Here is a 15,749-nt window from a genome sequence, read left to right on the forward strand (position 1 = left end):
TCACTTGTAAATCCAGGGATATGATGTTCACAGCTCACTTGTAAATCCAGGGATATGATGTTCACAGCTCACTTGTAAATCCAAGGATATGATGTTCACAGCTCACTTGTAAATCCAGGGATATTCTTCAGTGCATCTTCCATATAGATAATTACGACGGGTGTGTTTTATAAAACCAGTGAACTATTGCAAAGATATCTGTCATTTTTTATCTCTGGTGAGCTGTGTACAAGTGGTAAAATCATCGAATATTTGCAGTGAAAATATCTCTGTATTAATTTTGAATCAATATTTAAAAATGTCCTCACTCAACGAATCGTTACAAAAATATTGACATTTGTTTTCGTAATGACCAATGCTATATTTGAAAGCCAATGAGAAAACCGGTGTTATTTTCTAGAGATAAAGTAATTTCACTAATTATTATCAGTTTTGTTTCCCCAAATGGTACTAATATTCTGAAAGTGATTCAATACTTTGATTTTTAAACACCTTAGTATTATCTGCAATCGACGAATATGATAAATATGACGTCAGAACTTGGGAAGATATCTCGTCGTCATCGCTAATAACCGATATAAACCGATGTCCTTGACAAAGGTATATTTTTTCCATCCAAGGGATTCACTTGAGAGATAATTTTGTAATGAATGTTTGTCACAGTAAAATATAAATCCTCGTAATTTATCGATTCTTCTCTCTAGATCTGGCAGAATGTGTTTCAGTCCTTTCAAAGCATTTATGTCATATGGTACTGACGAGGAGATGTCTACATTTCAACATAATCTGAATTCGAACTCAAAAGCAACACACGAAAGGTTAAGGTACAAAGAATAGAACTACTAAGAGAATATGCCAATGTGTTCCACATAGTTCCGAAGAATGTCTTCTGCTTCATCAACAACACAAGCTGTATTGATTAACTGATCTTCATTCCTTTGTTTCTGATTTCAGTTTCTACACAAAATGCCGGTTTTGGATCCAATTAGCATACCCTGTTTTGAACATGGCTACGTTGTTAAAAGCATTTATCGGAATCGGGTCATCTGTTATACTGTCTATTCCCCTCTACTACGCAGATATCCATTTGTGCCTGTTTTTTCACATTTCTGAATTCAGTTTTTTTTGTCCTCGAAACAGCCAGGGTTTTATCAAAACGGATTCAAGCATGATTTCAGAGATACAGCGCCACCTGTGAATCCGTTAATTCTTCATGATTGGTAGCATTTTTGCGAATAGAATCTGCACCATGTTGGACAAATTTGAATTTCCAGTTTTCGATGTTTGAGTTTCGCTTAAACTTCACTAATGTATTCGTGTTCTTTTCGCAGTTTTTTGTGGTTAATAGAGAGGCTTATTATTCCTACTAGGGATTAATTGAAGTAATTTATATAACTAGGCATCACTTTGATAAATACACACAGAGGCAAAATTTCACAGACGTTTCTGGTGCAATGTCTTTAGATATGATTATTGGTCGAAAGTGTAATGTAAGTTTAATGGTGCAAGTAATACATAATACTTACAGAAATCCTTGTCCATCCGAAAGTCCCATCGTTAGAATTGCTCAGAAAGCAATCAGTTGCTGTCTCGGCGTCGCATGTCAAAGTTGCACCAGGGACTGGAGGTAAAATGTGTTACAGTGGTTTTACAACTTTAAGAAACTAACAAAACATTCTGTTGTATGTTATATACATTGTGTGTACATAATTCGCTTTTATTTGTATGGAACAAGCCTTCAAAGCAAAATGTCGCAGTCCAATTCAGGTTTGTATTTATTTTTTTTTTTTTTTGCTTTAACTCTCTTGTACTGCAACAGATATTACTGAAATGTAGAGCAAAGTACCAACAAGTGTGTTTAATAACATGTCCGCTTTAGTTTTAATTATAGTACAGTTTTTAAGTCGCACTGGATCAACTGATTTCGACACATTGAACCTGTCAGGGTATTGTACACATTGTTAATTTAAACACGATAATACCATTTGACAAGGAATTTTGCTTTCATGAACATCGTTTTGTTGCCATAATTTTGGAGTTACTTCCCTTGTTTTTAAATTTGTCATTTTTTTTTTTCAGAGATCTCCTTCCTCGGTATTCAATTTATTTCCTCGCACTTTGTTCGTTTTCACAAATTGCATTTTAATCTCGTTCAGACAGTTCTTCTTTCAGATAAGACTGAATTCTTTTATCATCAAACCCATAAAACCATTACCTTAAGCTGCATTGACTGTACAAATGAAAGAGTTAATGTCGTTTGTACTTCTCGGTACTATTTTGTTAAGAGAAACTCTCCATCTATTTTACTTTCACCCATAACACTGGGTAGCCTTTGTTATGGTGACATAAGACTGCGCCTCATTAGTAGCACTATGGTCAGAAGTAATGGTTTCATTTCTTACAGGGATCCAAAGTGGGAGACTGGTTACAATAAAAACAAGCCAAAAGGTATCCAGTGTGCCCTTTTGTCTTTACAGATTGGATTTTTTTCCTAATCTCTTTTCTATTGTTTGTTCTTTATGATATGAAATTTGAACATTCCTCTAAAGAAATAATGATAATTATCTTTAATTGTCAAATCAAGGATTGTCGTCTGTCGACCATTTTGCTTTTCTGACCAATATCACAGGGCATCAAAAAGGGACCAACAGAATCCTGCATATAAAATTTGGAATCAGTTCATCCAGTATGGACATGTATCAAAATGATCCAATATTATTTTAAAACGGCACTTTACTAGATAATGACGTCGCTATCCCACCAAACGTTCCACTTTTGCAGGTAAAATTCTCTTAATGAAATCCGCCGCAATATAAGAAAGCTATAGCTAAAACGCGTGCCGACATTTTGTTTTTAAGTGTGTATGAAAGTGAAATGTCACGTGGGATCCCCACACTGGTATTTGCATAAATTTAGGAATCCTACAATCTCTATGCTGATATACTAGGGTTCAAGTTCTTACCCTGATCCGAACACGTAATCCCTGTGAAGCTTGATTTACATTGGCAGGTGAACGAACCTCCGTTGTTAACACATGTACCACCGTTCAAACAAGGTGAAGAATCACATGGTAATGTCACTGCAAAAAAGGTCGCCAAGGTCATCAGTGGTCAAATAAGAGAGTAATTTGGTAATTAATAAACATGTAATTTGATAAACAACATGCACATACCTTCTACTTCTAATTCGAAAAAAGCAAACGACTACCTGTAATTTTGAGAGATAACAGAGTTTACCTGTAATTTTGAGAAATAAAGAAGAATTTACTTAATATTTTTTTATTATAAATGAAAAAATACCTGTAAGTGTGAGAGGTAAAGGAGAGTTTACCTGTAATTTTGAGAGAGTGAGAAGTCAGAAGGACCTCAAATCATTAGTTATCTAACCGTTCTTTGCATTGCCACCCCTCTACTGATATATCAATAACATTACCATTAAAAACTGATGGGTTTAAGTCTATATTCCTCTCCCTCAAGACGAATTATAAAATATACGCATATTAAAACACACGTACATATATAATAAATTACATAATTCAAGTTATAAAAATAACGATGATAACAAAATTGTCCATTTTCTCCATCTTTTTAGTGTGACATTAATGTATATGTAAATATAATCCTATTTCTGTTCTAACAATATTTAGGAAATTATGATTAAAAAAACCACTTTAGTATCAATAGGTACTACAGAAAAAGCATCGCTTTGTTCATGGTGGTGTACAAATCATACAGTCTATAAGAATATGGTAGGTGTGGTCGGTTAGAGAAAGGCATTGCAACAGATCATATATGAAAATTTCATTCTATGATACACCTGTTGTATGTACAGTATGATACGCCTGTTGTATGTACAGTATGATACACCTGTTGTATACCTTTATGTACAGTATGATACACCTGTTGTATGTACAGTATGATACACCTGTTGTATACCTTTATGTACAGTATGATACACCTGTTGTATGTACAGTATGATACACCTGTTGTATGTACAGTATGATACACCTGTTGTATGTACAGTATGGGGATGAAAGCAGTGTGTCGACTTTTACTTACCACAACCCCCTGGTTGTATACGTAGCAGATCAATGGCAATGTCACTGTTCCAGCTGGGTCCTGTCACGGCCTCAATCATTATCTAAAATAGGTTACCGTGCATTAAATGTTTCAATTTTGTTTAAACAAACTACAAAAATATGTAAATAAACGAAAAATTTGATAATGATAATAGAGGACGCAATACGTATAAACAAACGAAAACATGGATAATAAATTAATTGATTTCAGACTGGGAAATATCGGTAGATTCATTGACGTCACCCCATGTAAATAAAACTTAATTCAATTAATGTCATGTTCTCAAAGTGTGATCGGGGGTAGTTGTCCCAAACACGTTAAATTTCTATATTGCACAAGAAAACGGGAATATGTCATATCTAGAACATAATGACAATATTTTTTATCATTTATTAGTTTATCCAATATATATATAAGTTGCTACTAACCACATGACTTTTATTGTGAAATGTTTTACTCTCAACAAACATCATATACTCTATATTTTTTTTATCAAAATTCTCAATTTTCTTAATGACATTTCAAAATGAGAGGTTTGGAATATCTTTTTAACATCAGTTTTCATAAATCCTGTAATGCCATTTTAAGATTTGAAATGAAAGTCACAAGTTATTAAAAATATGAAAAAATATAAGAATTCTATCTAACTTCCTACTGATTAGCTAGAACTATCTGCTTGTGCGATTTATTAAGGCAAATGATACTTAACTGATTTGACTACCAACATAAATTGAATACCATTCACAAGTTATAATTGTTACACAGACCGTTACATATGTCTCCCAAACTCTCCTTGCTTTCGCAAAATGATGCTAACTGAAAGAGGAAATAATTCTACTCAACAGCCTATCATACTCATGAACAGAGGGGAAGTCATGCATGACTCGGGTAAACCAGTGTCCAGTCAGCAGACTTATAGCAGGCGACACTGGAGAACAGATCGCTTATACACCTACATACTTATCTTCATAGGAAGGGTTGGAAGAGACATACACCATTAACAATATTAAAATTTCAAAGTTTAAACATTTTTGATGGCAATGTTTGTTGTTTGGTAAAAACAAAACTGATTGCATGCACATGTGTGGTCCTTATATGAAACAACTCCTATGTGTGCATTTTCATCAAAATTGGACAACATTTAAATTCACTTCCCCTGCCGGGCGACCATCTTGGATTTTTTGGAAAAAATGTGTCAAACAAATCTTCAATTGGTCATCAATATTCACACATTTCAATCGGACCAACACTTTTCATGTCATAACATGTTATATCTTAACACATTAGAGGCTCTTGATGTCATATTTGATGTCTACACGAAAAAACGAAAGCTTTGAGAATGTGACATTACTTACTTGAATTGACCTCTCTCTCTCTCTCTCTCTCTCTCTCTCTCTCTCTCTCTCTCTCTCTCTCTCTCTCTCTCTCTTTATTTCTCTCCCCCCGTCTCTCTCTCAGTTTCAGTTTTAAGTATTCTGCCTACTTTTAAATTGGTTAATGCTGGAAGCGTCACTTTGGTAGTTTGCCAAACATCTCCGGAATTTCCAGTTTCTGACCAAAGCGTTTGGTCGACGTCTGCAGAAAAATGTTCTTGATCACGTCCATCCTCTCCAAATGGGCTGGAGGTTGTACCTGTAACCCTGACCCTCAACGTGTCCACATTCGGTCCATTCATGTTATACCAAAAAGAGAGACATTTCTCTGACACTGTAAAAACCAGCATGTTTCTTCACGTTATTTGTTGTTTACAAAATTAACATAAATTATAGAAAGTTTCACTTATAAGGATTATCGACAAAAAACAATTAACTTGGCTGTATGTCACTGAGAGAAAAAATACCCACTCAATCGTTTACAAAATATTTCGAAGGATTTGAACTTAATGCATAATTGAAAAATTGAAAAATGATTTCCTATTATTATAAAGTTTTATTTTTCATTTTATTCCAATCATTGACTGAATTTTCACAATTTCAGTGTTGTAGTTTTTATATTAGAGATTTATAACCGAAAGTCATATTACCTGGAAAATTCAGGTTGGATTGCAGTCTGGCGATATCTCCTTGTACTCGTGGGCTGGACATTTCTGCGTATAGATATTGCGTTCCTGAGTAGGCTGCAGACGGACCAGTGCCGACAGATGGCGTGGAACCCTAATATAAAAATGTTATCATACCATTATATAATGTGTTTCAAACTGGCACATTTCTTATTTACAAAGATTGTGATATCAACAAGCCGTTTCGTGTAATTTATTCCATTATAGCAATGTACGGAAGAGTAAGAAAACGTCATCAAACCACAAATATAGGAAGCGATTTTATTTTTAATTGTTGATACTTAAACATTTATCAATCAATTAAAATCAATCATCATCTTTAAAAGCAAAAACATGATTTCTTACTAACCGTATTTATCGTGTAATCGAATTGGTCATCCATAACGTCCACCATGAAACACGATTCACCATGTTCAAAATCACACGTAATGTCCGGATCACCTGTGAATGAAAGGAATACTGTAGCAGGGGGATACTGTAGACATACAGGACAGACTGTTACCGGGGGATACTGTAGACATACAGGACAGACTGTTAGGGGGATACTATAGACATACAGAGTGTTACAGGGGGATACTATAGACATACAGGACAGACTGTTACCGGGGGGATACTGTAGACATACAGGACAGACTGTTACAGGGGGATACTATAGACAGACAGACTGTTACAGGGGGATACTATAGACATACAGGACAGACTGTTACAGGGGGATACAATAGACATACAGGACAGATTGTTACAGGGGGGATACTATAGACATATATACTGTTACAGGGGGATACTATAGACATACAGACTGTTACAGGGGGATACTATAGACATACAGAACAGACTGTTACAGGGGGATACTATAGACATACAGAACAGACTGTTACAGGGGGGATACTATAGACATACATACTGTTACAGGGGGGATACTATAGACATACAGGACAGACTGTTACAGGGGGATACAATAGACATACAGAGTGTTACAGGGGGGATACTATAGACATACAGACTGTTACAGGGGGATACAATAGACATACAGGACAGATTGTTACAGGGGGGATACTATAGACATACAGGACAGACTGTTACAGGGGGAAACAATAGACATACAGGACAGATTGTTACAGGGGGGATACTATAGACATATATACTGTTACAGGGGGATACTATAGACATACAGACTGTTACAGGGGGATACTATAGACATACAGAGTGTTACAGGGGGGATACTATAGACATACAGACTGTTACAGGGGGATACTATAGACATACATGACAGACTGTTACAGGGGGATACTATAGACATACAGTACAGACTGTTACAGGGGGTATACTATAGACATACAGACTGTTACAAGGGGTACGGGGAATACTATAGACAGCCTGACACCGCCGACATATTTTTGGTTTATTCGTTTATAGGAAAACTGTTATTCTGATCATTCAAAGCAATTCATTGCAATTGATATACTTACTAATAAGAGTGTCACAATTAACACCTGTGAAGCCGCTGTCACATGTACATGTGTATGTGCCTCCGGCTCCATCAACGCACGTGCCGTAAACACATGGATTGTTCAGGCAACCTGTCAAGGAAACAGGGTAAGAATGCTAGGTATACAACATCAAATAGCACACGTTTTCTACAGATTCAACAAATGATATAGGAATTAAAAGCCTTTTCAATACAAGAAACAAGGAAAAGACTCACATGTAAACATAATCTAATTCAATTCTAATGACACGACGGCGAAATACAAATAAAATACCGATGTACAAGGAGACTGCTGAATATGTACATAAAGAATAAAACAAGGTGTTAATGAAGAGTGAGCGCCATTTAAATCTTTGTCTATTCAAATAAATACTGTTCGAGTTTCCAAATTGAGAACAATTTACACAGAAACCAGTAGGTATAGTAATGACCATACACGTCCGACTTCATATCGCTCCTACACTATGACGATATCCATCAGAATCTTAATCAACCTGTGTTTATTGAAACCTTGTGTTATCGGTTTGTTCGTCAGTTAATGACAATTTGCACGAAAACTTTGACACATTGAGAACATGTGGCCTTGAATAGCAAATAAACAATGGCAGGTAAACACTATCAGTTTCGGGTGTATTATTATTCTCTTTATTGCCTCCAAAATGAAGAGTACAGAGAGTATAGAACATGGATACAAAACATTTGATAGTATAAATATATTTGCACATTTTGTAAACATACGTGATTGATATTAATCTAAAATCGATCAACTCTTCTTCGCTAATATTGTGGTTAACCTTTCCTCCAATCAATATATGTAGCATTTCGGAGTCTGATAGGGAGTGTAAATATACACTAAACAGTATATCCTTGACATTAATTATACTGCACCATAGTTGATCTCTCAACTCTAAAGTATAGTTACACTGTAGTACTAAATGTGTTATTGGGTCATGATATAGAAACCCACATTTATGACATAATTCCATTTTCGTCAAGTTTCGAATAGTTACTACTATTTTCATTATATATTGTAAACTTTCCCTGTATTGGGGAAACTGAAGCTGGAGCTGATTCCCTTGTTGAGATAACTTCCCTGTCCTTTCTAATTCTGTATAATTTACTGACTCCCTTGTCGAGATAACTTCCCTGTCCTTTCTAATTCTGTATAATTTACTGACTCCCTTGTCGAGATAACTTCCCTGTCCTTTCTAATTCTGTATAATTTACTGACTCCCTTGTTGAGATAACTTCCCTGTCCTTTCTAATTCTGTATAATTTACTGACTCCCTTGTCGAGATAACTTCCCTGTCCTTTCTAATTCTGTATAATTTACTGACTCCCTTGTCGAGACAACTTCCCTGTCCTTTCTAATTCTGTATAATTTACTGACTCCCTTGTCGAGATAACTTCCCTGTCCTTTCTAATTCTGTATAATTTACTGACTCCCTTGTCGAGATAACTTCCCTGTCCTTTCTAATTCTGTATAATTTACTGACTCCCTTGTCGAGATAACTTCCCTGTCCTTTCTAATTCTGTATAATGTACTGACTCCCTTGTCGAGATAACTTCCCCGTCCTTTCTAATTCTGTATAAATTACTGATTCCCTTGTCGAGATAACTTCCCCGTCCTTTCTAATTCTGTATAAATTACTGATTCCCTTGTCGAGACAACTTCCCCGTCCTTTCTAATTCTGTATAATTTACTGACTCCCTTGTCGAGATAACTTCCCTGTCCTTTCTAATTCTGTATAATGTACTGATTCCCTTGTCGAGACAACTTCCCTGTCCTTTCTAATTTTGTATAATGTACTGACTCCCTTGTCGAGACAACTTCCCTGTCCTTTCTAATTCTGTATAATGTACTGACTCCCTTGTCGAGACAACTTCCCTGTCCTTTCTAATTCTGTATAATTTACTGATAACTCCTTGTCCCTTTAATTCTGTATAATTTACTTCCTTGTCCCTTTAATTCTGTATAATTTACTGACTCCCTTGTCGAGATAACTTCCCTGTCCTTTCTAATTCTGTATAATTTACTGACTCCCTTGTCGAGACAACTTCCCTGTCCTTTCTAATTCTGTATAATTTACTGACTCCTTGTCGAGATAACTTCCTTGTCCCTTTAATTCTGTATAATTTACTGACTCCCTTGTCGAGATAACTTCCCTGTCCTTTCTAATTCTGTATAATTTACTGACTCTCTTGTCGAGATAACTTCCCTGTCCTTTCTAATAATTTAATGAAGCCCTTCTCGGGATGACTTCCATGTCTTATTAATTCTGTATTATTTAATGAAGCCATTGTTAAATTATATATCTAAAACATTTACCGAGCCTCTTGCCGGAACAACTAACCTGCCCCCTGACTTTCCACTGTTAAGTTGAATCCTTTACTCGGGGCTCTACCACTGACAAAGTCAGCATCGAAGATGAGCATCATTGTGTTTTTGTTGTCTATTGCTGTCATGTAGGAGAGTCCCTGTATATTTCCGCAGTGTCTGTAAGAATAAACAGCAAGCGTATCAGTGAAACTGATGAGTACTACCAAAAAAACCAACATTAATGGACACAAAATTTTAACAAAGGGCAATAATTCTGTCGTTAAGTGGTTGCATACCCTGAATTGGCTCCACTGCACCTTGTTTTTGAATGACTGATGTATATATCACGTTTTAATATTTTAGTTTAAATGCAGGGAAAGTAATGATACAGACACAAAATTTTAACAAAGGGCAATAATTCAGTTATTAATATTATATTATTAATGGGTTGCAGGCTCTGACATTGGTACTCTGCATACATACTTATGCTATGGACAAGATATTTTGAACAAAAGGCTATAACTCTGTAATTGAGTGGTCGAGGCCACTGAATTTGGTACACAACACATTAGTATGATCAGTGTATACATCAAGTTTCCTTGCTTACTAGTGAGCAAATTTAGGCTACGGACAAGACTTTTTAGCAATGGGCAATAATTGTGTGATTATGTAATTAAGGGATTGCAGGACCTCAATTTGGTACACTGCACATTATCTAAGAACGATCAATGTATACACCAAGTTTCATTACCCTTACTTAACTGTTGACAAAGTCATGCTCCAGACAGGAAAGGACGAACGGACGGACGGGAGCATAAAAATAATGACATATCAATAGAATCTTTATTCAAGCCAAAATATGTTGAAACTAGGGCAAAATATGACCAAGATGTACTGAGAAAGGCTTTTACTATTTCATAGTCGTAACAAGTTTCGTGTATAAAGGACCATAAACGAGCTTTCCTTACATGTCATATTTGTAAAACAAATTCAATCAATCAAATGAAAATCAAACAAAAATGTAAGATTCTGTTTATCAGATAAATTAGACAAAATTGAAAGCTTGTGTTATTTAAGACTGATATGAAATTTATTATCTAGTGCTAAAGTCTTCACCTTATGTAGATATGTCTATTTGATGTAGGTATATTTATCTGATGTAGGTATCTGATGTAGGTATATCTATCTGATATAGGTATCTGATGTGGGTATATCTATCTGATGTAGGTATATCTATCTGATATAGGTATCTGATGTGGGTATATCTATCTGATGTAGGTATCTGATGTAGGTATATTGATCTGATATAGGTATCTGATGTAGGTATAATTATCTGATGTAGGTATCTGATGTAGGTATATCTATCTGATGTAGGTATATCTATCTGATGTAGGTATATCTATCTGATGTAGGTATATCTATCTGATGTAGGTATATCTATCTGATGTAGGTATATCTATCTGATGTAGGTATCTGATGTAGGTATATCTATCTGATGTAGGTATATTTATCTGATGTAGGTATATCTATCTGATGTAGGTATATCTATCTGATGTAGGTATATTTATCTGATGTAGGTATCTGATGTAGGTATCTGATGTAGGTATATTTATCTGATGTAGGTATATCTGTCTGATGTAGGTATATTTATCTGATGTAGGTATATCTATCTGATGTAGGTATATGTGTCTGCTGTAGGTATATCTATCTGATGTAGGTATATCTATCTGATGTAGGTATATCTATCTGATGTAGGTATATTTATCTGATGTAGGTATATGTGTCTGCGGTAGGTATATCTATCTGATGTAGGTATATGTGTCTGCTGTAGGTATATCTATCTGATGTAGGTATATCTATCTGATGTAGGTATCTGATGTAGGTATATTTATCTGATGTAGGTATCTGATGTAGGTATATATCTATCATGTAGGTATATATTCTGATGTAGGTATATATATCTGATGTAGGTATATATATCTGATGTAGGTATATCTGTGTGATGTAGGTATATATATCTGAAGTAGGTATATGTATCTGATGTAGGTATATATATATTCTGATGTAGGTATATATGATGTAGGTATATATATCTGATGTAGGTATATATATCTGATGTAGGTATATATTCTGATGTAGGTATATATCTCCACCCCATATATATTCTGATGTAGGTATATATCACAGCCCACATATATTCTGATGTAGGTATATATCACATTCCATATTTATTCTGCTGTAGGTATATATCACACCCCATATATATTCTGATGTAGGTATATATCACAGCCAATATGTATACTGATGTAGGTATATATCACAGCCCATATATATTCTGATGTAGGTATATATCACAGGTATATATATTCTGATGTAGGTATATATCTGATGTAGGTATATATCTGATGTAGGTATATATCTGATGTATATATATTCTGATGTAGGTATATATCTGATGTAGATACACCCCATATATATTCTATATATGTAGGTATATATCACACCCCATATATATTCTGATTTTGGTATATATATCACACCCCATATATATTCTGATGTAGGTATATATCACACCCCATATATATTCTGATGTAGTATATATATCACACCCCATATATATTCTGATGTAGGTATATATCACACCCCATATATATTCTGATGTAGGTATATATCACAGCCCATATATATTCTGATGTAGGTATATATCTCCACCCCATATATATTCTGATGTAGGTATATATCACAGCCCATATATATTCTGATGTAGGTATATATCACACCCCATATATATTCTGATGTAGGTATATATCACACCCCATATATATTCTGATGTAGGTATATATCTCCACCCCATATATATTCTGATGTAGGTATATATCACAGCCCACATATATTCTGATGTAGGTATATATCACATTCCATATATATTCTGCTGTAGGTATATATATATCACACCCCATATATATACTGATGTAGGTATATATCACACCCCATATATATTCTGATGTAGGTATATATCACACCCCATATATATTCTGATGTAGGTATATATCACACCCCATATATATTCTGATGTAGGTATATATCACAGCCCATATATATTCTGATGTAGGTATATATCACACCCCATATGTATACTGATGAAGGTATATATCACATCCCATATATATTCTGATGTAGGTATATATCACACCCCATATATATTCTGATGTAGGTATATATCACAGCCCATATATATTCTGATGTAGGTATATATCACACCCCATATATATTCTGATGTAGGTATATATCACACCCCATATATATTCTGATGTAGGTATATATCACACCCCATATATATTCTGATGTAGGTATATATCACAGCCCATATATATTCTGATGTAGGTATATATCACACCCCATATATATTCTGATGTAGGTATATATCACAGCCCATATATATTCTGATGTAGATATATATCACACCCCATATATATTCTGATGTAGATATATATCACACCCCATATATATACTGATGTAGGTATATATCACACCCCATATATATTCTGATGTAGGTATATATCTCCACCCCATATATATTCTGATGTAGGTATATATCTCCACCCCATATATATTCTGATGTAGGTATATATCACTCCCCATATATATTCTGATGTAGGTATATATCACACCCCATATATATTCTGATGTAGGTATATATCACACCCCATATATATTCTGATGTAGGTATATATCACAGCCCATATATATTCTGATGTAGGTATATATCACACCCCATATATATTCTGATGTAGGTATATATCACACCCCATATATATTCTGATGTAGGTATATATCACACCCCATATATATTCTGATGTAGGTATATATCACACCCCATATATATTCTGATGTAGGTATATATCACACCCCATATATATTCTGATGTAGGTATATATCACACCCCATATATATTCTGATGTAGGTATATATCACACCCCATATATATTCTGATGTAGGTATATATCACTCCCCATATATATTCTGATGTAGGTATATATCACACCCCATATATATTCTGATGTAGGTATATATCACACCCCATATATATTCTGATGTAGGTATATATCACAGCCCATATATATTCTGATGTAGGTATATATCACACCCCATATATATTCTGATGTAGGTATATATCACACCCCATATATATTCTGATGTAGGTATATATCACACCCCATATATATTCTGATGTAGGTATATATCACAGCCCATATATATTCTGATGTAGATATATATCACACCCCATATATATTCTGATGTAGGTATATATCACACCCCATATATATTCTGATGTAGGTATATATCTCCACCCCATATATATTCTGATGTAGGTATATATCACAGCCCATATATATTCTGATGTAGGTATATATCACACCCCATATATATTCTGATGTAGGTATATATCACACCCCATATATATTCTGATGTAGGTATATATCACACCCCATATATATTCTGATGTAGGTATATATCACACCCCATATATATTCTGATGTAGGTATATATAACACACCCCATATATATTCTGATGTAGGTATATATCACACCCCATATATATTCTGATGTAGGTATATATCACACCCCATATATATTCTGATGTAGGTATATATCACACCCCATATATATTCTGATGTAGGTATATATCACAGCCCATATATATTCTGATGTAGGTATATATCTCCACCTCATATATATTCTGATGTAGGTATATATCTCCACCCCATATATATTCTGATGTAGGTATATATCACAGCCCATATATATTCTGATGTAGGTATATATCTCCACCTCATATATATTCTGATGTAGGTATATATCACACCCCATATATATTCTGATGTAGGTATATATCACACCCCATATATATTCTGATGTAGGTATATATATATCACAGCCCATATATATTCTGATGTGGTATATATGTTGATATATATGTTGGTGTGTGTAGGTATATATCACAGCCCATATATATGGTGTGTTGATGTATTGATGATGTAGGTGTGTTGGTGTGTTTATATATTATCTGATGTAGGTATATTGACCCCATATATGTTCTGATGTAGGTGTATATATGTGTATATGTGTTGGTGTATATATTCTGTGTGTAGGTATGTTGATGTATATGTGTCTGATGTGTATGTTGAGGTATATATCACACCCCATGTGTATGTGTGTAGGTGTGTATGATGTGTTGGTGTGTGGTATGTGTCACATTGATGTGTGGGTGTGTAGGTGTGTTGATGTATTTCTGTGTAGGTGTGTTGGTATATTTCTGATGTAGGTGTGTTGCTGTGCTATATCTTGATGTGTTATATATGTGAGTGTGATATGTGTTGATGTGTTATAGTGTGGATGTGTATGATGTCTTGATGTGTTGGTGTGTTGGTGTGTTTGTGTGTTGATGTGTTATATGTTGATGTGTATGGTGTGTATATGTGTTGATGTGTTATATGCTGATGTGTTATGTATTCTGTGTTGGTGTGTTGATGTGTGATGTGGTGTGTTGATGTGTAGTGTCTGATGTTATGTGTTGGTGTGTTGTGTGGTTGTGTGGGTGTGCTGATGTGCTGATGTGCTGATGTGTTGATGTGTTGATGTGCTGATGTGTTGATGTGTTGATGTGTTGATTTGTGGGTGTGCTGATGTGCTGATGTGTTGATGTGTTGATGTGCTGATGTGTTGATGTGTTGGTGTGTTGATGTGTGGGTGTGTTGGTGTGTGAGTGTGTTGATGTGTTGGTGTGTGGATGTGTGGGTG

The 15,749-nt window shown here is 34.8% G+C and overlaps 1 protein-coding gene across 1 annotated transcript in view; it reads right to left on the minus strand.

Annotated features, from left to right (window-relative positions):
- Positions 1 to 15,749, minus strand: part of LOC132565625 (MAM and LDL-receptor class A domain-containing protein 1-like) — a gene marked incomplete at its 3' end in the record, with an annotated part of 36,696 nt that overhangs the window by 13,111 nt on the left and 7,836 nt on the right. The window contains exons 7-14 of the mRNA XM_060230271.1: positions 9,982 to 10,124; positions 7,608 to 7,718; positions 6,488 to 6,579; positions 6,103 to 6,232; positions 5,563 to 5,786; positions 4,059 to 4,140; positions 2,963 to 3,079; positions 1,527 to 1,621 (exon numbers count right to left, since the gene is read on the minus strand). Coding sequence (XP_060086254.1) covers positions 1,527 to 1,621; positions 2,963 to 3,079; positions 4,059 to 4,140; positions 5,563 to 5,786; positions 6,103 to 6,232; positions 6,488 to 6,579; positions 7,608 to 7,718; positions 9,982 to 10,124 — 994 coding nt within the window. The remainder of the gene's footprint in view (positions 1 to 1,526; positions 1,622 to 2,962; positions 3,080 to 4,058; positions 4,141 to 5,562; positions 5,787 to 6,102; positions 6,233 to 6,487; positions 6,580 to 7,607; positions 7,719 to 9,981; positions 10,125 to 15,749) is intronic.

This window comes from Ylistrum balloti, unplaced genomic scaffold (genome assembly GCF_031769215.1).
Source record: "Ylistrum balloti isolate Yb309-2 unplaced genomic scaffold, AGI_CSIRO_Ybal_v1 Utg369728, whole genome shotgun sequence".
In the NCBI taxonomy this organism is placed as follows: Eukaryota; Metazoa; Mollusca; class Bivalvia; order Pectinida; family Pectinidae; genus Ylistrum; species Ylistrum balloti.